The 22,834-nt window shown below is 47.2% G+C and overlaps 1 protein-coding gene across 4 annotated transcripts in view; it reads left to right on the top strand.

Annotated features, from left to right (window-relative positions):
- Nucleotides 1–22,834, top strand: part of capt (adenylyl cyclase-associated protein 1) — a 44,417-nt gene that overhangs the window by 7,475 nt on the left and 14,108 nt on the right. For 2 of the 4 annotated variants that reach the window (XM_037421809.2, XM_075887045.1), the window contains exons 2-4: nucleotides 17,405–17,661; nucleotides 21,356–21,433; nucleotides 21,528–21,581. In XM_037421809.2, the coding sequence (XP_037277706.2) occupies nucleotides 17,419–17,661; nucleotides 21,356–21,433; nucleotides 21,528–21,581 (375 nt within the window). In that variant the 5' untranslated portion in view covers nucleotides 17,405–17,418. Of the gene's footprint in view, nucleotides 1–7,160; nucleotides 7,319–13,418; nucleotides 13,941–17,404; nucleotides 17,662–21,355; nucleotides 21,434–21,527; nucleotides 21,582–22,834 lie in introns of those variants that run through there. The other 2 variants (XM_037421810.2, XM_037421807.2) reach the window with 2 other exon arrangements.

Genomic DNA, 22,834 nt, shown 5'->3' on the forward strand with positions numbered 1-22,834 from the left:
GGCGCAATCGAAAGGCCGCGCCGGACGTCGGTCCGCAGGCCTCACTAAATCATTCAATCGGTAGTATATCGATAGGCGACGTGTACAAAAGGCACAGACGGTATCGGCGTGAGCGTATTACTCGCGCTTACTGGAAATCATTCGTTCGAAGGGAACAATTGCGATTCCCCTGTCCCAATTACGAAAGAGGTTCCACGGGTTACCAAGTCTTTTCAGGCAGGCGTGTTCATGCGTGTGCGTCTATACCGTATAGCGCTGTTCGTTTATTTGTTGAAAATACAAATACAAACAGGGCGGCACTAAAATTCATCCGTAAAATACTCTCTACGAAGTAAAGGTTGCTTCTTTATAGGAGTATAGCCAACCTGCCACACCCATTGCGCCATTTTGGCAGTAACTACGAAGGAGTATACTCCCCAAAGGAGTTTATTGATTGATATGTGGGGTTTAACGTCCCAAAACCACCATATGATTATGCGAGACGCCGTAGTGGAGGGGCTCCGGAAATTTCGACCACCTGGGGTTCCTTAACGTGCACCCAAATCTGGGCACACGGGCCTACAACATTTCCGCCTCCATCGGAAATGCAGCCGCCGCAGCCGGGATTCGAACTCGCGACCTGCGGGTCAGCAGCCGAGTACCTTAGCCACTAGACCACCGCGGCGGGGCTCGGAAACGTCTCAATTGGCTCTCTTGCGAAGTGACTATAGGTGCGATAACATTTACATTTTACTCGTGTCCCACGTGATCCACGCAGCCGCCGATCAGACTCGTCTCCACGGTCGGCTCACTCTTATTGCTCACGCCACGGTATACTCGAGTATGTCAGCCAAAAAGTCTTGTAGACGCGGTCTTAGTTTTTGCTGTTAATCGACGCTGTCTCGAGGAACAGCATCCATATGGTGTATACTCAAAGAGAGGCCGACAGGCGCACAGCGAACCACGAAAAAGCAAAAAACAATCACAGATAATATCCACGGAGCAAATAATCATGAGGGGGCGAAGTTTCGTGGGCCCTCTGCTCGGGACCCGCCTGTTTTTGTGCGCGTTTCACCTTCGCCTATCGGGCCCGCATCAAGGGAGTGACATGTCCATGGAGCCAATGGGAACAAAAATTGGACGTGATGTTCACCGCCTGGATTCTGGCAGCAGTTGTACGAAAATTGGAAAATCACTATTTTACTGACAACTGAGGAAAGTTATTAACTTCTGCACTCAAATAGCTTTTTCAAGGAAATGATAAATCAGAACATTGTTTTTATAATTTATAGCTGCGTGTAAAACGAAATAGTTTTCAAACCACCAGGGCGTTTCGATATGGCGGCTGTCTGTTCTCATAGCAGACGGCACCATCGTCGTCTGCTTCTGCGTCATGGATGTCCGCCGCTCGTTGGAGCGGCTCCTTGTCTCAAATTCTCTCGTTTTAATATAATACAATGCAGTAAACTATTTACTAGAAGCTCACAAGTATCTTGCATACTTACTTTAGTGAGGGAGTGAGTGATGCCGCATACAAGCCGAGTGAAACGACAACGCTGATCATACAAACTTGTGGCAATATATAGTCTTTTATTGCAAGTCAATAGATGTTAAATAAAGGCCGCGTAAGTAAAGTTTTAGTATGTACAGCAGTGAACAAGATGCATGCATCAGCGTTCATGTGCAAACAAGGTACGTATATTCCCAACGCAGATGCCCGGAGCACAGAAGCTGTACAGCCAACGCCACCTATAGAACTATAGTTCTATGTGGTGTTGGTCCAGCGCTGGCTAATATATCCATCGCACTCCACGAAATCTTTGTTGCAGTAAGTAAAGGTACGCCGATAACGTTCCTGCACTTCTGTAGCTGAAGATGTCGTAACACCTCGTTGACGATATTTGGCAGACTTTCTGTAATTAATATCAAAGTATCCGCGGGCCTTTCACGAGCAGGGCGCACCGACTGTGTTCTCGGGTTTGCGCAGCCAGCTATACGTGGGTCACTTTCTAATCTTCTACGCGTTCGCACTATTCATACTTACAAATGCTTAAAATTAAATTAGAAGTGTAGTTTATATGTGTACCAGTCTCAAGTCTTACCAATAAAATTGTCAGAAAAAAGGCTTAGAGGGGACTTTGTTCGCCGCCGCCGGCGGTGCGCTGTCGTTGTTTCGATGTTGGCGACGCCTCATGGCGCGGCCGCGAAGCTCGCAACATGCCACACCACTGCCCGCATCTCCAAGGCGTCTGTCTGTCCGTCTGTGTTCCGTCTGCCTGTCCGTGCTCCGCCTGTCTGTCCATCTGTCTGCGACAACGGACAGACAGACTAACAACAACGAAGGAAGGACTGAGCCTCAGCGTAAGGAGCTTCACCCTTAAAAATAGTAAGCGTCGAAAGTTTCGCTTGGAAACGTGTCGCGTCTGAAGCACCGTGTCACGCATCGTGCCGCCGTCACTGCCCATGCTGGGCGCCTTGAAGTATTTCGAAAGTGACCAATCAGGAGGAGTCAATGCTGACGCAGTGTTCTGTTTTATATGGTGCCCTCTTTGCACTGATAGTATTACCTATAGTGGGTTTAATGTTCGTTGTTTCACCCTGTGGTGGTTATTGTGTAGTGGACATTCGTTATCTATACACAATCTATTCGTTATCCATGTGCGATTTGTTATGTGCAGGGTCAGTATGGTGTCTCGCCTAAGTTCAGCGAAGTAATTTATCTGTTTTTCAACCTTTCTAATTACCCATGCAAATTCGTACACGAAAGTTGCGTTGCTACCGGCAGAGAACACATGATTGAGCATCGTACAGCTCGCAACGGTATATTATAGTCACTAGTCCCGTTAATAAGGAGGCCATCGCCGGGCTGATTCTGAGGGCGGACGTGTGGGAACCCCGAAACGCGCCACGAAAGCATGGACACTTTAGAGTTGATCCTTTTGGTGCGCAGCAAACGCCGGCTGTGATCCGAAGAACGAGCCAGCGCCGCGAGCTGATAACAAAACACAAATATATTCTCAGATAAGGCGGAACAAATTACGCACAAACGTGTTCACTCGGCAGTTATCGAATGCAACTCGCAAGGTACTCCAATACATGCAAAACAACGGGCATAAACAACACTCGCGCTACAATGCAGTCTCGAGCATTAAATAACCAAGACACTAATCGAGTAAAATGTTCCTGAAATGGATTCAGTGCGAAGTTCTTGAAATCAAGCAATATGTACTCCCTTTACAGGGAGTACATATTGCCGTTTCGTTTTGGTTAGTTCGAGTTAAGGGCTTCGTCACCCCCCCCCCCCCCTTTCAGTGGCGGTCAGTTGAGTTCAGTGTTTTGCTTTACGCTAAGCGTTCAAATGCAGCAGTCGTAGTATACACGGTGTATATAAACACGGTGATACGAGACTTTAGGTGTCACGAGGTGCTGTAAACATTAACGTGTCGTTCTATCGGAGGTCGAGCTCTCCCCGCGCCCTGCGTGCAATCGGAGAGCAACGCGGCCTTTGTAGCTGCAGGGAACCAGTGGTCTTGTTATCGTGTTACGGTTGACCACTTCCCGCTCTTTTTGAGCTCTCCCGTATTCGGTGTTCGGGGTGTTCGAACTGCGCGTTTCCGTGACCAAGAGGCGATTAGGTCACCCGGGTCCTTTATTTTTTTTTTTCTGGGCGATGGCGTGGGTAGGTATACGTTGTTAACTATAGATGACCCGTGTACGCTATAGTAAACAGGTTGAGTCATGCCTTCTTTGAACACGTCTTCTTTTGCGTGCTATTTACTAACGTACTTTTGGAAAACAAGCACCTTTCCACGTGACGCTGGAGATGGTCTGACGCAACTCTTCCGACGTAATAAAGCTCATGATTTCCGATATTAATCGCAAAATGGCCAACAATCCTAACGTTGGCGAAGCCATGTGGAACGGGTTGGGGGAGATTCACCCCCACCCATAGGCATCGACAGGGGGCTGCGAGAGGGGCATTTGCCCCCGGCCCCTTCCCCACCTAAAGCTACGAAAAAGCACTTGCCCTCACACAAGGTGCACCAGTGCAATGCAACACTGATTTGCAACCCCCCCCCCCAATAAAGAATCCTGCCGATGACCATGCTCCCACCTACCCTTCAAAAAATGCAATGTTATATACTTGCATACATACAACACACGTGCGAAAATGCGTAAAGGTCTTTAACGCCCCTCCACTCGTCCCCCGCAAAATATTTATTGCTACGCCCTTTATACCACTGAAATCCCGGCGGCTGCACTTAAAGGGGCCCTGCAACACCTTTTGAGCATGGTCAGAAAACGCTGGCGATGGGTAGTAGAGGCTCCCCCCGACAACACGCGAGCCAAATATTATGGCGCAGCACGCGACCAGGAATGCGCAATAAATTATCAAAGTCAGCTGAAAATTGCTTTCTCTTCTCTCGACGAATCACGGAATATACCCAAAAATCACACATAACAAGCTCATTTATCAGCCATTGGCTGATAAATGGGCTTTTTGCTACCCATTGGCTGATTTGAACATGGCGCGCTCGCTTACAGAGATCGCCGCCGGAGACTGCTACTTGTCCGTGCGCGCACGATTACACTGAGAAGGTGCGCATTCAAAGCAAAAAAAAAAAGAAAAAAGTGCTCAAGGTCACGAGGCCCGCGTGACGTTTTTCTGTGGCCATGCCATCCCTCCCTGCTTAGCATCCAGCGCTTTGGTCGGGACGAGAGAAGAGGGAATGTAATTGCAGCATGCTACAAATCCTTGTAACTCCACTCGCACTGGACGGATCCTTAAAATTTTTGCAGCGTTGAATTCGTGAGGAAATAAGCTCTTACAGCGAATTCATTCCATGGTTACTTGAAAAAATGTTTCAGAGCCCTTTAACGCTGTCGAAAGACGGTTAATAATAATAATAATAATAATAAAATAGAAGTTTAGTTTCATTTCACCTGCACATTTCGTGTATGAGCCGTCGGCGTGCCCGTGTCAAATGACACCTCATACCCAGCGCAGGCCTAGCGTTATGTCCGGTCTATGGGAGGCACAGAATTTATGCATTGTGTTTTGACTATGCTTGCTCTTTGCGCGGGAGAGGAAAGGGGACAAGGGGATAATTTTGGGTGGCTTCAGTGCACCCATGCCCCCCGCTGGCGCCGCCCCTTTTCGTAGTACGTACATTCATAAGGCTCCTCTATCGACGACTCCGCCCTTCACAATGCAGCCGTGCCTACGCAGAAGACGCGGCGCGTTCCGCATCGATCACCACGCGGTCCTTACGAGAGGGAATGAGTAAAGTAGTTTCTCTCTCTTTCCACCTATATAGGGAGGAAGAGACGCAATGTTATGCCATAGTATAACATTGCCTTGCCTGTTGTAGGCATCCGAAGAGTGTACGATGCTGTTTCTCGTACCAACGACTTATGGGATATTGAAGCACCGTGTACGTCAAAGCTGTGCCTCCTTGTGGCAAGGGTGCCTTTCACTAGACAGGCGCCCTTCCCTCTGAACATCAATCAATAAGCCAATCACTCGATTATATAATAATCCTCGCGCACATTTGAAGCGATACGGCAAGGACTGCGCTTTAGATGGCTGCGTGTGGGCCTCGAACGCGTGTTACATTCGTTGCTAATGCAATCTCAATCGCTCAGTGCGAAGGAAGCCCTCCACCCGAAGCCTTCGGAACGGGCTTGTCCTGCAGGCTGTGCGAGGCTTCGTAGCTGCACCGCTCGTGAATGTCGTGGTCACAAACTGCGATCACCGAAGAAATCTCAGCACATCCACGAAGTGAATGCTGACGAGTGGGCGAAGCTCTGTGTCATCATTAACCTCCTTACATTGCCCACTAGATCATGCAAAGACGTGACATGTGTGTGTGCACATGCCATACGAAGTTGTTTATTAATCACAATGCGGATATGGTGTTGAAATGTTCATAGGGATATTCATGGTGATATTCATATGAGTATCTGTAGCCATGTGGATATTCATATCCATTCGGATGTCCATATCCATATGGATATCCGTATCCATATGGATATCCGTATGGATAACTATAAGTATATGAATAACTGTATCAGTATCCATATGAGTATTCATAGCGTGTCACGCCGACGGACGCTGATGGCGCGACCCCAAGGAGCTTCGCCCCCTTAAAAAAGAGACAGGCGAAAACAGTCCTCCACGGCGGCCTCTTTTTGTGCGCCGCCGTACCGCTTTGACGTGTCGGGCAAGAACACGAGCTTCGGATAAGGCGACAATTTGAATTGCGCGAATGCACTGAGCCGATATCGGGTGTACCCACTACGGGGACGAACGGAAGGATCGTGCCAAACTGACCGTTTTCTTTTTTTTTTTTTCAAAACGTTCACGTACGTTTTGTAACCTGACAACGACAATGCAAATTGCACGCTTTCGTTTGGTACATACTTAGCTGCTGAGCATAACATATGTTCCTATAATATGGACGCCCCACATTGCCAGTTGTGTGGGCAACGCGTCTTGAATGGGCCGACGTTTCTACGGCGCGTGCGGTGAATCAGAACGAGACTAACAAACGCTCCTCGACTCTACTTCCACCCTTCACTTGACAGAGTTGAGCACTGCGCTACCACTCGGCTGAAAGTGACGCTGCGCTACTCAAGAATCGCAGCAGACTATTGCTGATATGCAGTGACTTGCCGTACCTAGAGATGGCGCTCCCATCGGCTTTTTCAAGTGAAGGCGAAGCGTTGAGTGAAGGGAGGTTCTAGAATACGGGGGTAAGTCTCGTGTGTGAGCTGTAAAATGGACTCACTCACTCCACTCGCCTGTTTCCGCTATGCATCATCGGCTAGTTTAGTCGCTTCGCCAGCGCGTTGCCGACGCTGCCCTTTCGACCTTGAACGCTGGATTGCGGCTAGCGAGACCTTGTGTGCCGCGGTGTGAAAACGCAGCGACGACTGGTTGGGATTAAGAGGTCGTGTACACTTCATGAATTCTTGAACCGCTGCCCCCTCCGAGTCGGCAGAGGCCGTCTTGCCCTAATTGCCGAGTCTTTCTGCACTCGTGCGCGCATTGCTGTTGCGTGCCGACTTGTGCGTGAGGAATTCGCCGCCGTTGCACGGATGAGGTCGCGCGCGTACGGCGTGTAGCGCGGCGCCCGCAAGACTTCCTGTCGAGGCAGGACGCTCGGTTTACCGGCGGATACAGCGCGCACCACCGTCACATCGACGAGTCTTCTGTGTAGTCGACGCGGACCGCTGTATACGCGAGCTTGGAGCATTGGAAGCTGGCGACGTTCGTTCCACGAGGCCTGCGGTCTTCGTGGAAGGCCCCGTCGACTGCGACTCGTCGTTTTCAAAGGTGCGACGAACCCTTTTCCTGTCACTCTCTCCGCAGTTTGTGAAGAGGAGGAGGGCCCCCGACGGGGCTGGGGGGGGGGGGGGGTGTCTTTTGTGAACGACGGCTATTCCGCCAGTGTGCCGCGTGTTATCTATATAGTCGGTAGTCTTGGTCGATAAACATCTGGGGCGTAGCCATAAGTTTATTTCAATGGGGGGGGGGGGGGATTTTGTGCATTTTTGTGTGTTTTTATGCCAAATTGAGAATTCCGGAAAGGAAAAGTAACCTCTTCCCTACCACATCCCTGGCTATACTCCAGGGATACTCGTACAGGGGTGGTCAAAAAGTTCCACGAGCCCTCGACGGCCGGCTATCGCATAACCAACGCTGGTGGCGAAAGATGCCACATGGTGACAGAGAGTGAAGATAACGTAATGCAGCGAACGCTTTTGCATAAGCAAGCCGTTTGAATGATAACAAAGATCAGAGCTAACTCAATGCTCGTACTACACGTACCGATAGCTGCACGCGCCTATATGAGGGGGCTTAAGCAGCGCCGGTTTTTAAAATCTGTTGACACTATGAATCTGTATTCGCCACTGTAATCATCTCAACGTGCCACTGTACGCGTCAAGCAGCCCGCGCAGATAAAATGTTTGCGGATCGCGGATGCACTTACCAGGGACCGCTAATACAGTAGCGTATACACGGTAAAGTGTTGCAGTCATTGCTGAAACATAGTGTAACAAACTACCCACGTAATATACGGCATCCTACACCATAATATTTTGGATTACACCCTCGCGGTTCCGGTATCTCCGTATTCTGTCACGGCGATTTCGGCCTGGTCGCTTAGGAAAGCCGAGTCCATTAAGTCTGTTCTATATGATGTCGGTAGACGCGCGGTGTCTGTTGGCGAAGAAAGTGGGGACACCTACGTTGGGCTCACGCAGTATGGAACGTGGAAGACCTGTCTCTCGGTGCTATGTGGGAGCACAATGAACCATCGTGTCTCCATTATTCATCCTTGTACGTCGGGCCGGCTTCGGAAGCCGACTCTGTATGTGGAGAGGGCAGCCGGCGAGTGAAAAAAACAAAAGCAGAGTAAGTACAAGGCAGACAGTGGTGTCACAGCCCGTAGCAAGCGTTTCCGTTGTTGCAGAAGGGGACGTATCTTTCTACTCCCGTGGCTTAACCGTGTCGAATACTCAAGGACGAGGAAAGGCGGCTTCGTCTTTTTCACGCGAGGTCAGGTCGTCTGCCGCCCCTTGCGATGCCGAACGACTACGCGGATACAATTCGTGCTTTTTTTTTTTTTTTTTTTTTTTGCACCGCGAAGGCTTCTCCTGCCCCAGAGTATTGCGTGGCTCGTTCGGGTTTGTCCTCGTCGTCCAAGTCTCCGGGTCGGTGCACACGGAGGTCGTCTGCTTCGACGTATGGGGAAAGATTTATAATCAAGTTAGGGATCGGATGAGGTGTATTTCACACTGCATCTCGAACCTGAGTGGGATCATTGTATGTATATATAAAAAAAGACGATACGTTAGAAGAAACAGTACCGCATCGAAGGGTCAAGTATCACCATAGTTTGGCAATACAAGGTGGAACTCACTCAGACTCACTCAAGGGATATATTTTGCACTTAAGGCTTGCTCGGACTCAGACTCACTAAATGTTCTCCGCAATCGGACCAACTCGGACTCAAACCCGCCAAAATATTACACGCCCAGACACAGTCAGACTCAGATTCGAGTCTGCAGTGAGTTTGCCGACACGTCTTTTTACACCTTCTCGTTAGTACTACATAAAGAGCTCTCTTTAAAGGGGCCCTGCAACACTTTTTGAGCATGGTCAGAAAACGCTGCCTATCGGTAGTAGAGGACAATACGCGAGTCAAATATTAAAGCGCAGCATGCAGCCTGGAATTCACAATACGTTATCGAAGTCAAATAAAAATTGCTTTCTCTTCTCTCGACAAATGACGGAAGACGCTCAAAAATCAGTCGTAGAAAGCCCATCTATCAGCCGTTGGCTGATTTGAACATGGCGCGCTCAGTTGTTACAGAGATTGCCGCGGGAGGCCGCTACTTGTGCCCGCGCGATCACACTAAAAAGCCGCGAATTCAAAGAGAAAAAAAAGAAGTGCTCAAGGTCATGAGGCGCGGGTGACGTTTTTTTTTTTTTTTTCCCTCCCATCTCTTCCTGCTTAGCTTCCAGCAATTTCGTCGGGACGAGAGAAGAGAGAATGCAATTGCAGCATGCTACAAATCCTTGTAACTCCACTCGCACTGGACGGATTCCTAAAATGTTTGCGGCGTTGAGCTCGTGAGGCAATAAGCTCTTCCAGTGAATTCATTCCATGGTTACTTGAAAAAGTGTTTCAGGGCCCTCTTGAAAGGTGCTCGTTAAGTCTTTTGAAGAACACAATACTCTTGGGAGAGTCCTCTGAGGCGCGACTCTCCAAAGCGAGTTTACGTGTGTCGCTTTAAAGAGAGTTGTACAGGGCTAGACAGGACTCGCTGAAAACAGTAAGAGGTGCCATTTCTTCTTTCGCTCTCTGCGCGTGTGGGAAACTATCAGAAAACACCTTTCTGTAACTGTCTACCGTACAATAAAACTCGCCGTAAGCTCAGTGATTCTTGGCTGACGCGTGCGCCTTGGTGTTTCCTTATCAAGAAAGCCTCATTTTGTTCACATGTAAGCTTAGCTGGTCTCTGCACCTATACATATATATCAAGGATCTGCTAAAGTGAGACATTCAGTCGCCTTTGTTACAATATTAAGCCACGGACAAGTTGAGATTGCTTGTCCAGGATGCATAGTACCCTGTCACCTCCGCTCGATGCATCGTCCCGTGGTTGTGCTTTTATACACACTTAATCATAAACCCCATTTATAGACCCATTCCATGTTTGGAAACACAGGTAGGCCAATGTCGACATTATGGGTAAAATTATAGCGACGTCCGCACGTAGGTAGGTATAAACTTTATTTTTCCTTTGTAAAGGAAAGGTGCAATGGAAGAGAGATGAGGAGAGATTGCTACGCTCGATAGTCCTCCGCAACCCTCTCTGCCCAACCCAGGATGGCCTCCTGGACGTCGGGTTTCAAGCTGCGCATGGCAGCCTCCCACTGCTCCTCATTACTAATTAGTTTTCGAAGGGACGGTGGAGGGGGGTGCTTAGGGCACCCCCACATGATATGATTAAGATTTGCTTTCTGTGCGGGGCAATATTTACAGGAGGAGGACGGGTAAAGAGAAGGGTACATGAGGTGAAGAATGTAAGGAGAAGGAAAGGTGTGAGTCTGCAGCTGTCGCCACAGTACTTCGCGCCTTCGTATGGATGGGTAGGGTGTCCAAAACAGCCCTCTCCCTCCTTTTGGCCCATCCCCCGCAACAAGACACGTCCGCACGTAACTTCCGCCATAAGCGCTGAGGGCTGCGATGTGCGCCAACAAACAAAACTAAGTTGTGAGACGCGACTCACATTTAACCGCGTCGCAGTTCGTCGGCGTACCGTTTTTTTTTTTCTCGTTGCTTGACTGAGAACACCACATGCACCATCGAAAACCCAGCAGAAACAGCGGTAGGCATAGAGTCTTTTGCCTACCAAGACAGCGCCACCGCATTTTCGTGACGTATAAGTCCGGTGGAATTTGTATGTACGCAGTGCAGTCCTGATTTCACTTCGAGGTTCTAGGCCTTACGCGCGTGCCAGGGAAGGCATATAATGTGTACGCTGCAGTCATTCTGTATGCGAAGTCGAAATGGTGTTTCGGTGTCGTGTCGCGAGGGGCAAAGGTCAAAACTGATAATTCGACGCTTAACCTAAAACCCCTCAGTAACCGCCTCTCACCCTCGCGCCTCCTACGCGAACTTGTAGTGTTCCCGGTTCATGTGGTGGCTTTGGGACGTTAAACCCCACATATCAATCAATCAATTCCCGGCAGGCCTTGCGAGGACTGCAGACTGCCGGCAGATCATAGCAGCGACCGTAGTACCCGACGTACTTGTGCGCTATGGATATGCTCCAGGGCACGATCGAGTTTGAATCCCGGGCAAAGTGACTGAATTTGGACGAGGCGAAATGCAAGAAAGAAAAAAAAAACGCGAGTGCTGTCATTAAGTGGCAAGTTGAAGAAAGCACGTGGTTATCGACATCCCTTTCATATCACTGCGTGAGGTTCGGCACGTAATGCCCCGAAACTTAATTGACTTGACTTTAAAATGGTTCGAAGTATTGTTAGCCCTTGCCAAGTATCGTGCCTTGCTGCTGTTCTGTCTGGAAATTATTATTTATTTTTAATTGGAACGCTCAGTAACGTACAAGCGTGTAGCACCGATGTGCATAGCGTATATGTCGAGGCAACGCCTCCTGGTCGACGAAAGGGGCCCAGCCGCGGCGTCTCATGTGGTAAAATGGCTGCATTAGAGTGTTTATAAAAGTGAAAATTCATTCTTGCTGATAGAGGAGATGTCTACGTATGCATTAGTAAAAAAAAAAAATTCAACAGATCCCCCGTACCTTGGAAATAGAGTGTTTAATGATGCATCGAAGGCTTCTACAACGTTTTTTTTTTTTCCCATGCGCTGTTGGATCACTGGCATGCACAATACAGAAAGATAACCCGACAAGAAAAATTGTTTATCGATGCACCTACATTAAGTAGTGGCCAGGAGTAACATTGTTAGTACTGGCACGCACAATACAGAAAGAGAACCAACAAGAAAAAAATATTTATCGATGCACCTACATTAAGTAGTGGCCAGGAGTAACATAGTTAGTACCTATTTAATAGCGTATACGTGTAGTCCCTGATCCGGCGTTAGCAAAGTTTACGCGTGCTTTGACCGCTCTCGGTCGGTTCTCGTTGATTGATTCTTAGCGCGTCGTCGGCGGTTTCTCGTCTGCGCCGCGTAGTAGATATAGTGCTTCGGTTGGCTGCGGTAACAGACGACGGCGCTGACGCGTGCGTTCAAAGGCAATCGCCGCCTTGTGCGGTGGCGCACACGATCGACAGACGCTTTCTTGCATGAGTAGTTTCCGGCATAGAGTTTCTATGTGGTTTTCCGGTAACAATAGCCCGAGCTGTTCCAGGCATCACCGATCACGCGGGACGAGCACAGGCTCTCTCAATCACGGAGCGTACAACAAACATGCTATCTTTAAAAGACTGTGTGTTCGTCTGCCGTCGCTATTGTGAAGCTTGTCTTTTTTCGTTGAAAGGACAGTAAAATAAAACAATCAATCTGTTTTACATGAATAAATTGCACCCTAAAAGCTCCAGTGGCAATAATTTCACCGTATAAAATGGAAGCCAAGGTCTCGCGCTTAAGTCTCCGCGCTTGACGTCACGGATTTCGAAGTGCTGTTTTCGTATTTTGGCGGCATTTTCCCAACCGAATTTACTGAAAGTAGGTGTGTTAATCTCTGGCCCGCTCAGAGGCCGATGTACTTCATTTTTATCCATTACAAACGGCGTATGTTCCACCACCCTCCGTCGAAATCTATGACGTCTCGGCGACTAGTGCGCGAATCTCAAGGTGGCGTCGCTCTGCAACGTTTCTCTCTTGCCAAGCACCCTCTCGCGGACAACGTGGCAATTTTGGTATATTTAAAGACTAATTCACTAATACGAGATGGATTGTTTCTTTATGTAGTATTTCTTTCAAGCTATGTGGGCTTCGTTCTGCGTTAATAATTGACAGTGACTGCTATGCCACACGCGCAAGAGCGAACGAAGTGAAGTTTCCCGCTAACTCCACGCAACGCGATCAGACGGAGCGCGTGGAAATGGAGCCGCCGTTACATCATTTTACGCAAGTGCCCCATTCTTGGCGGTCTGTTGTGTCGCCGCGGTGCGGGTGGAGGTCCCAAACATTCGTCATTCGTGGTAGGAGGCTCACTTGACGACCCCGAAATAGCGCTCGCGCTAAGATGGGGGAGGGAGCGGTCGCCGCGGTGATCTCTCAGGTCGTCCGCGGGTTCGTTTGAAGCGCTCGCCGAACTGCACTGCTTTATAGCCCACGCAGTCAATTAATCGGAATGCCGCGAGCGAAACAAGCCCCGGTAGAAAATCGGGTTTCGCGCCTCGAAAAATGAAAAAAAGTCGTTGTAAGCAACTTCTCAATGCCGGTTGTAAGAGCAAAAGAGAAAACTCGCGCGGCTACACGCAACCTCCCCGTGTTTTGTTTTTTCATATACCGGTTTCGTCGTCTTTTTTTTGCGCGCAACAGCGAGCGGCGCTAGGAGCGTCACATTCGGCGGAAGCTGCTTGTGTGTATTTCGGGAAGGACCTCCCCCTTCGCCTTGCCGTGTGCGCGCTCTCTCCGACAGCGGCTGGCTGGCTGCTCGGGCGACCCGACGTTTGGTTCGCAGCGGCAGCAGCGGAAAAGTCATCGCCACCGTGGTTTTCTGAACACTACTAGCCGACCCTACGTTAGCGAGAAGAAACGGTTCCACCTGTCCCGCTGCTAGTCGCGTTTGCTTCGAACACCGTCGCTGCTCTTGCCGCCGGTGCCTCCCCAGAAAGCGTCCCGCCCTGCTGTCGCCGTCAGACTTGTTTGGATAAATGTCTGAAGACCGTCTCAACGCTGTACTCACTCGGCTCGCGGGACTTCGAGTGGCTCGAGATCACCTCGGTAAGCTCAGAACGTCGTTCGAACTCGCTTCTTCGCGCCCATTTAGACTGATAGACGTGCTACTGTACAGCTTTGCTATTGTTTCTTACATTTTTTACGCGCGCCGATGTGTCGTCTGCTTCCAGTGGACTGGCTTCTTGCGTTTTTTCGTTCTGATTCTTCCCTCTCGGACATGTTTGATTTAGAAGCCGGTTGACTCACGGCAGTGTGGGTGGCGAAAGACTCCGTTTTAGCTCCTTTTGCGAGACGATTTGTGGAAGTCTTCTCGCGTTTTCGTCCTGCAACGGAGCTATCGGTGCAGCTGGCGCTTGATCACTCGGGCGCGACGCGCCTCCGCCTTCGAAATCTTCGAACACAAACAGGTTTAAATGACGCGCATCGTTAAACTGTTTTTTCTCTCGTCTGCCTAACTTCTGCTGCCTGTTACGTGTACTGTCTATTTTGGTCTGGCACTTACTCTGCGTGCACCTGAACTTGCATGCCGGCCGCTGACTGGACACCGACCACCCCCCTCCCCCCCTCCCCCCCCCCTTTTTTTTCTTTTCTCCTGCGGCGCGTTGTTTTGAGCTGTGCAGGACATCGGGGGTTTTACTGTGCGAGTCCTTATTCTTTTTTTTTCTCACTGACCCTTGGAACGGAGCCTACGCTTTTTGTGGAGGGGCAAAGTCGACAGGCAGGTGGCGATGACAGGCCTCTCGAGATTTTTGTCTTTCTTTCGCTAAAAGCTCGCCCATCTTTCGGTGCCCACAACGGCGTTGAGCGGCCGGATACAGCTGTTTGTGTACGGGCGCACCAAGCGCGTTTTCACTTCGCAGCTGCATTGTACTCGAGCTTCGTCGTGCTGGCGCATATTCGCGTATCGTATAGAGATTTTCAATTGGCCGGTGATGTCAGCTGACGCCTCATTCTTGCATTTATTAGACAGCTTTCGCAGTGTGTAGTACGCCACTGATTGCTGTCAGAGCATGTAGTGCATTTCATTGCTTACAACCGGCAACTTTTAGTACGTTTGGTGAAATCGCTTACCTGTGGTTAATTAATTAGTTTATTTCGTGCATGTGTAAATTACGGCCAAGGTTATGTTGTAAAGTTGACATTTCACTGTGAGAGAGATCGTTGTCGTTGTTATGCTGTGCTAATTATATTTATGATGGCATTTTTATTTACAATGGCGCCGACATAATTAGTATATAAACTGCATATGTGACGGCTCACAGCGTACCAAAAAGGAATTAAGAACAACAGTTTGACTGTGCTATCAAGAACCAAGTCAAGCATCGGCAAATTCTTTGTAAACACTTTGCAGCACGACCTAATGTGTTTAATTTGCAATATGCTTCATAGAAAATATTCTTGATCCATAGACTTGCATCACGCACTAGGAAAATATTCACGCACAGCTTTTGGTTTTATATGGAAAATATACTCTTCACTGAAGGCTATCAGAGATGATCGCAGTCGTGCTGTTACGAACTTTAATCCAAATTATCTATTCCTAGGCTTCCTTCTTCGTTATGAAGTGCATGCACAAACTGTCATTCATGTTGAACGTACAGGATATTTGTCATGACAGAATATTGCTTTGGCAAGATGTGTTTCATATTTTGTCTCATATATGAGGTTGCTACATAGTGTGTGGTCCGATTAAGGACCTAAATAGCTTGAGAGGCTTTGCAGTTTTCTAGTGTATAAGCACATCTTGAAATGGGAAAGCATAGTTGAGCATGGTCACTTCTGTCACTTTCTCTTGTCTCCGAAGGTCTGGGAAATTCTTGACCTGTAGGAATGTTTGAATGGCCCTTGTCAGCACTTGCTAAGTATGCAGATATAAAATGAAACACAGCCATAGTTCAGTTTTTTTTTTAAAGAAATGCTCGTACTCATTCATTAGAATAATTTAATAAGAGTTTAACTACATGAAAATTGGAACTGTGATGCCATAAGTGTTTTGAGACAAACTGAAAATAGTACCAACATTTAGATGGCCATGTTCTATATGTAGCTCACCTCATCTTCTGAAAGGTAGGGCAAAAGAAGCAGCATGTCTTGTGCAGGACTGTTGTAAACAATAATACGCTTCATACATGAAATATTCTTGTATCGTCAAAGTGAACAAGGCTGCCTAGCATTTCGCTTCTGTGAGCAGTTACACAGATCTCTTCTGCACCTCCTCCATTTCAAGAAGCATGTTTTCTAAATGACTGTCCCGTTACAGATAAAAACCTGGACATTTACCTAGTGAGAAGGCTTTTGAGGCTGGCTATACACTAAGTTATAAGTGCTAGAAAGGCTTTTTTCTGAAAAAGCAGAGGCTGAGTGTTTCATACACCAGGACTTGTAGCATTTAAGGCAGTATTTTGTGCAGCTAAGACATAGGTGCATGTTAGCAATTTACATATTGCCTGATACACATAACTTCATAATGTAGGCATTGTCACCCTTGGCAGGTTTGTTCCCATCAAAATCCTTGGAGGCCTTTCCTTCTAGTGTTTTGCCACATTTCATTTGCGCTGAGAATACTTGCTTGAAGTACGGTGCTAGCGCTCTGCTTTTAGAATTACATGACTATGCTCTTCTCTTGCTTCTTTATTTTGAAAAAGACATTCATTTTGTATGAGCAGCTGAAAACATCGCTAACATTTTATTTTTTCACGGGTGGAATGATACTATAATCAGCATATATTACGCTTGGTGAGGTGTAGCCTCCAGTTTTGTCATATTGTTTGTGTTTAGGTTTTCTTGATTTCAGAGTTGTTTGGTATTACAATGTGTGCGATGGGTTGAATGTGTCTGAAATCATTTGGCAAACTGCTTATGTATTTGGTCAGCCCAACTTGAATCATGGTCAGCCGCTGTTTTATACTCCTAAATGGAGCTCTTACAACCTTGTCACATGGTTCAGGAATGCTTAAATTTGCAAGACAAAGAAAACCAAATGTGAAAGTAATGAATACCAATTGTTCAATGCCAAGGTTAGCAGATGTGGACTGCTCCAGTGGAAAGACCCAGAAAATAGAGATGTTTGGCATGAGCCTAATCGGGAATGCTCTACAGAATCTTCTTGAATTCTCTTCAGGAATTTTGCTTTCATACTTTAAATGTACCTTCTTATTTTTATGGACTCATAGAAATGGCTTCATTTATTTGTACTAATGTGTTGAGTAGCATGAAGTGAATAATTACAATTAATAAAACTTCGATAGATTTAATACTAATACTCCTCTGCATGGTACTATATATGTACTTGTGTCTGCACTGATTATATTATTAATGTGAAGAGCAAGTGGGACGTGTCCAACATCAAAATACAAGAGCATTAACATCTGCTGATATTATTGTCTATAGAAACATAGCACTGTTTCATATACCTGTCCACCCGTATTTGTTGTGGGCCTTAAGGGCATTTTGAAATCAAGATAGAAAAATATACAGCATTCATAGCCCACCCTTTGGACTCCTTTCAGGCAGTGTGACAACCATGTCAGTGCCGGAGTTGGCTGCGCTGGTGGACCGGCTGGAGCAGGTGGCCTTCCGGCTGGAGCGATGCGAAGGCCAGGCCTTCGGAGGTGGAGGAGGTTCTCCTGCTGCGCGCCTTTTGCAGCGTGGCACCTCGGTGGAACTGGTGTCAGCCTCGGTGCAGGGTTTCGAGGCTCTCCTCAGAGGACCCGTGCAGGCCTATCTCAGCCTCAGCCGCACCATTGGTGGAGACGTCCAGACTCACGTAGGTGCCCACTACCATGAAGCTTTCTACTGTATTCAGTGCGTCGTGATTCAGTGTCTCTGCTTGTCCATCCACCATCCCATGTCGCGTGGTCACGCAGTAGTCGATACAGGCCAAAAAGAAGGCTAACAATGCTCAAAATCAGTGAAAAGTAACTGCAGGAATAACCAAAATTTAGTCTCAATACTTGACCTGAAATTGCAAGAAATGCTTCTGAAGCATCTGCCTAATGCTGGCGACGTGCTAGAGTGCCACTAAGTCAGCAAGTGCACAACTGCCAAGAGAATGGCTGGCTTGAATGAGTTTCACAGTAGTGCTGCATTAAGTGCAGGATTCAGACCTTCAGCAAGACCTACCTACATGGTAACTACGGGGGGGGGGGGGGGGGGGGGGTGTTCAAGGAAATAAAATATACTGAACGACATTGTTAGTATAAATGAAAAATTTACTCGTAATATAAACCGTAGGTCTGAGCGCAATGCTCCCATTGATAAGCAAGCCGAAGAAATCCTTGTCGCCTGAATTTCTGTGGCCATGACAAGATGCGGTCCTTCACAGTGTCCCCGAGTTTGTAGTCAGAGTTGAAGCACTTCCATTTCACTGTTATTTTTCCAGTTTCTTTACATCACTTACACTTCCCATGTTACACTCCGGTCACTCTTCACTAGGTCGGCCACCTTGTCGATGAGATCAGCCATGATAAATGTATTTGCCTGGCCTGGTCTCGGGTCATCAATCACACTCTCAAGGCCGGTGTGAAAATGGGCCCTCCACTTTCTCACCCACTTGTCGGACACACGTTCCTCTCCTACACAGTGATCGTTCGGCTATACCTTCCGCTGACCGAAGTTGGATAACCCCTTGCTGCTCCTCAATCGTTGAATTTCTCAATGTGAACACCCTCCTGTCCTCACACGCACTGTCACGTAATTTTGACGGCACACTTTATGAGAGCCTCTGCTCTCTACTGCGCGTGTGGGTGCCCACACATGCTCCAACCCATAGTGGACACTCAAACTGCATCCCTCGACGTCTCGCTGTATTCTCACTTAGCACCATAGGCATCTGTGATAATTGTTACGCTGTTACGACATTTCGTACCGTTTCATTTGAACACCTCTGGTACATTAGCGCTACATAAACTGCAGAATTAGTGCTTAATTAGAGCTGAATTAATTTAACATCAAGCGCTGGATTTGGAGCTTTTTATTCAAAGGAACTGCATCACTTTTACGATTCAGCGACCATGGGAACAACAGGTAGTACATGGATTTGCCTAGTTTTTGTGCTTGTGGTTTCGAACGTGCTTGTGGTTTTGTTTATTGATCTGTTTTATCTTCTGTATTAGATGAAAAAAACGTGGCTCATTGCGAACCTCGTATGTTAATTTGAATAGCTCAGCATGAAAGGGTCAATGTGGCAAGGTTGGATTGCTGAACTGCTTAAAATGACTTCTAGATTTAGGAGTTAAAAAAAGCCACACTGGGCCAAAAGAAAGAAGCTTAGTCAAATCTATGTACTCCCCATCATATACATGATGGCTGAAGCATCTAACATTGCACCTCCCATACACACTAGTGCCAAATTTACCTTTACTGTATTAAATTGAAACCTCCGTGATGCGAATGTGACAAGGCAAGAAAAAGTATTCATATCATTCAAAATTCGCATCACCAGAAAACTTCGAAAATCAGTTTGAAAAATGAAAAAAAAAAAAAAAAAAAACTGGCATACATATTCACCAATTGTTTTTCAGGGTTGCAGCAACATTATGAAAAGCTCTGAATGATTGCCAGTAAAGTTTCTAGATTTGAAGGACCATTCTTATACTCGCAAATATAGGGCGCATGTGCGAAAGCAGATGCATTGCGTCCCAAAGCAGTTAGTAGCCCCAGTTAGTATGCTTTTCTGCGTGGCATTATAGTACTGAGGCAAAAGCCACCTATGGAGCGCTTTGCACACAATAAGTGAAGAAAAGAAAATTTGAAAACCACTGTTTTTGTTTTTAATTCTTATAGCAATGAAGCGAGGGATGTTTTCTGGAAGATTTACAGTCATGCCTCCACTATCAGGAGGTTGGCTTAAAATTTTAGTATCCCTTGCAAATCAGAGCTGGCTGGTGTGCACGTTACCAACAGTCGTGCATGTAGATGTGAAATCTAGCTCCTCCTCCAACACAGTCCCCTTCCTCTTCCGGTCCTCATCTGCCTTTTGTAGGGCGTCTTATGTTGAAAACATTTCAGGCAGGTGTGAACACTGTTGAACATCACTGCCTCGAGCACAGCAGCACATGTTGATGCATCGAAAAAAAAAAAAGTGTCGCCAACGGCATTAAGGCATATTAGGGCCTCCAAGATTCGCGAGAGCAATCTTGGAAGATCCCACATCCTGTTTATGGCCGATCCTGACAAACTGGCAGCGCATCGTGAATGTCCGCACTTTGGTATTTCGCAGCTGTGGGTGATTGACGTGTCTTCCGCGGCAGCGCAGGCAGCACCTGTTCAATCCTGCACGGTAGCATGAGTTCATATCATATGTTGCGGGCCAGAAATGGTTCGCAACAACCTTACTTATTGGCCTTGAATGTAAGCAAAATCGGTATCACCCCGAAATTTGTACGAGCTGTGATCGTATCACAGAGGTTCCACTGTATTATGAAAATATATGCCCACAACTATTACGCATTCCAGTCATGCAAGTGAAATTGAAGAGAAAGGCAAGAAAATGCATATTTGTGGGCAATGCGACCGCAACATTGTTGAGAAAGCGAAATTATGGTAATTGATCGGGCTAGCTGGTTTCTGTTAAAAATCGACTTGCGCATGTGTATGAACTGTAAATGTACAGTACTCGTAGATTGAAACAGACAAATTTAGGGCGTGTTTCAATACTCACCATAGACGGCTAAATAGACAGCTAAATGAACGGCAACCATCTTAAGTCCCATTCCAATTCTCACGTAGCCGGCAACATAGACAGCTTCGAGAAAACCGCATCGTAGACAAATACGATGCAGGCTACTTTGCTGTCTAAACAAGATGGTGGCTCAGAAAATCGCTCAGATAGATCAAATCTCGCTGGAATGATCGTCTGCACACAGGGAGACACTTTCCCAGATGCTCAATGTGAGTAATGTTTATTTTTTTTTATTTCAACACGAAATAAGCTAGAAATTACAACTGTTACATTTGTTTATTTTAGCTGTTTCTTCTCGATGCAAAGTGGTGCATCGTCGCCTAAAAGCTGTCTAAATGCGTTCTATTTCTCAGACAGCATGGGCTCGATGCTGTCTTCTAAGCAGTCTTCGCAGACTGTCTACGTGCTGTCTAATAATTGGAACACAGCCTTAGGGCTAAGTAACGGCCATACTTTCGTTTCCGTCGTCTTCTCTTCAGGTCGTATCGGTGTAATTTCGACTCAGATGCCTAGATCAGACCCTACATAATCTGTAGAGACCGGATTCGTCGAGACGTAGTGTGGTCATCTTGAGCAATCAATTGAGCATACCAGTCGTTAGACTAAAAAAATTGCTATAACGTATGCCACCTTCTATTGTCTTTCAATCACAAGGTATATATTGCCAAAAGGTGACGTGCTTCAAATAGCTAGGGAAGCCATGGGCACGCTGTAATATAATGTATGTTCTGAATCTGCTTGCATGCATTATAATTTTTCCCCCCTATCCAATTTACAGGCAAGCATGGTGGAGAAAGCTTTGATGACGCAGCGACAGTTCCTAGGTGTCGTGGCCAAGTCTCGACAGCCTGACAAGGTAAAGAGTTATAGATTGTTTGAAAATTCATGCGTATCTGTGCTGTATATCTGAAAATTCAGCTACAAAATGTTTTTTTTTTTGGTACATGCAGCATGGCCTCGTCACTCTTCTGCAACCAACGTCGGAGCAGATTCAAGCAATTCAGGTACTTCTCTTTCTGTGATCTTACTCCCCGCGGCAGTCGCTGCCTCATTGCGCTGTTGATTCTTGACCATGGCAGGTGCATTTCAATAGGTGTGGAGTACAAAAAGACCCATGGATTTAGGTTTCGATGCACATTAAAGGACCCCAGGTGGTTGATATTTTCGGAGCCTTCCACTAAGGCGTGCCTCTTAATCGCATCGTGGTTTTGGCGTGTGAAACACAAACATTTTTTTTTAATCTATAAATTAGGCTAGAAAGGCTAGATCGTATGTGAAGGTGCGGAAGGACTTGTTTGAGTTAAAAAGCCCATAAAACACCTCTGATGTATTCGAGCATTTCAAGTAAACGTGCGCATTGTGTACAGAATGCTGTCGCAATCAAACGATTCTACACGTGGTAGCGCTACAAGCCGTCGGTGCGCCACGAATTCCAAGAAACAATCCCACCGTCTTTCAGGCCTCCACATGACGTGCTGTGCCACATCTTTGATGCGCCAATCCTAATATGCCAAATATGCTGTTATTAGTTGAGCCAGAGTCTACGACTTCCGGTCAGCCGGCAAGCAGCTGTCCATGCTGCTTGTTGTTCGTCATGCTGTGCGCGTGTCCGGGTCCATCGCTTCGGCTATCCTTTAAAGGCGTGCGCGCAATGCTGGGTCCATACTGGTACGATTACGGCTGCCGCAGTTCGGGAGCAAGCACGAAGCTACAACGCAACTGACAGAGTGGACGGCCGGAGTCACGGCAACCAAATGTAGATGGTGTTTCAAGCAGCGCGTCAGCAATAATGTATGCCATGCGAGATGGGGAGGGGCCCTCGGCGAGAGCGCAAAGCGGCGTGGGAGAGGATACCAGCGGAGGGAAGCGCAGGAGAGAGCGCAGGTGTGCTTGTCACGGTTTCGTTAATCAAACGCGTCTAACTCCGTCATTACTGCACCGTTTCGAAAAATTCTGATGCCTGTGTGTTCGTCGTAGTCGTGCACAATTTCCCCACCACAACTGAATTTCGATCTCCAGGTGGTTTACGGGCCCTTCAAGGCATAGAGCAGTAGTGATAAGATAAGGTGTCTGATATTCAAGGTCATTCTTTTATGTAGCTTGCGGAATTTGCGACAGATTTTATGCAGAACTGGAAATTTGCCTGCTGTGGTGACTTAGTTGTTTAGCATTGTGCTATGGTGTTATGCTACTGGGAACATGGTTGCAGTTTCAGCTCCCAATTACTGCAACCAATTTGGATCAGACTTGGCACAAA

This window comes from Rhipicephalus microplus, chromosome 2 (genome assembly GCF_043290135.1).
Source record: "Rhipicephalus microplus isolate Deutch F79 chromosome 2, USDA_Rmic, whole genome shotgun sequence".
Classification (NCBI taxonomy): domain Eukaryota; kingdom Metazoa; phylum Arthropoda; class Arachnida; order Ixodida; family Ixodidae; genus Rhipicephalus; species Rhipicephalus microplus.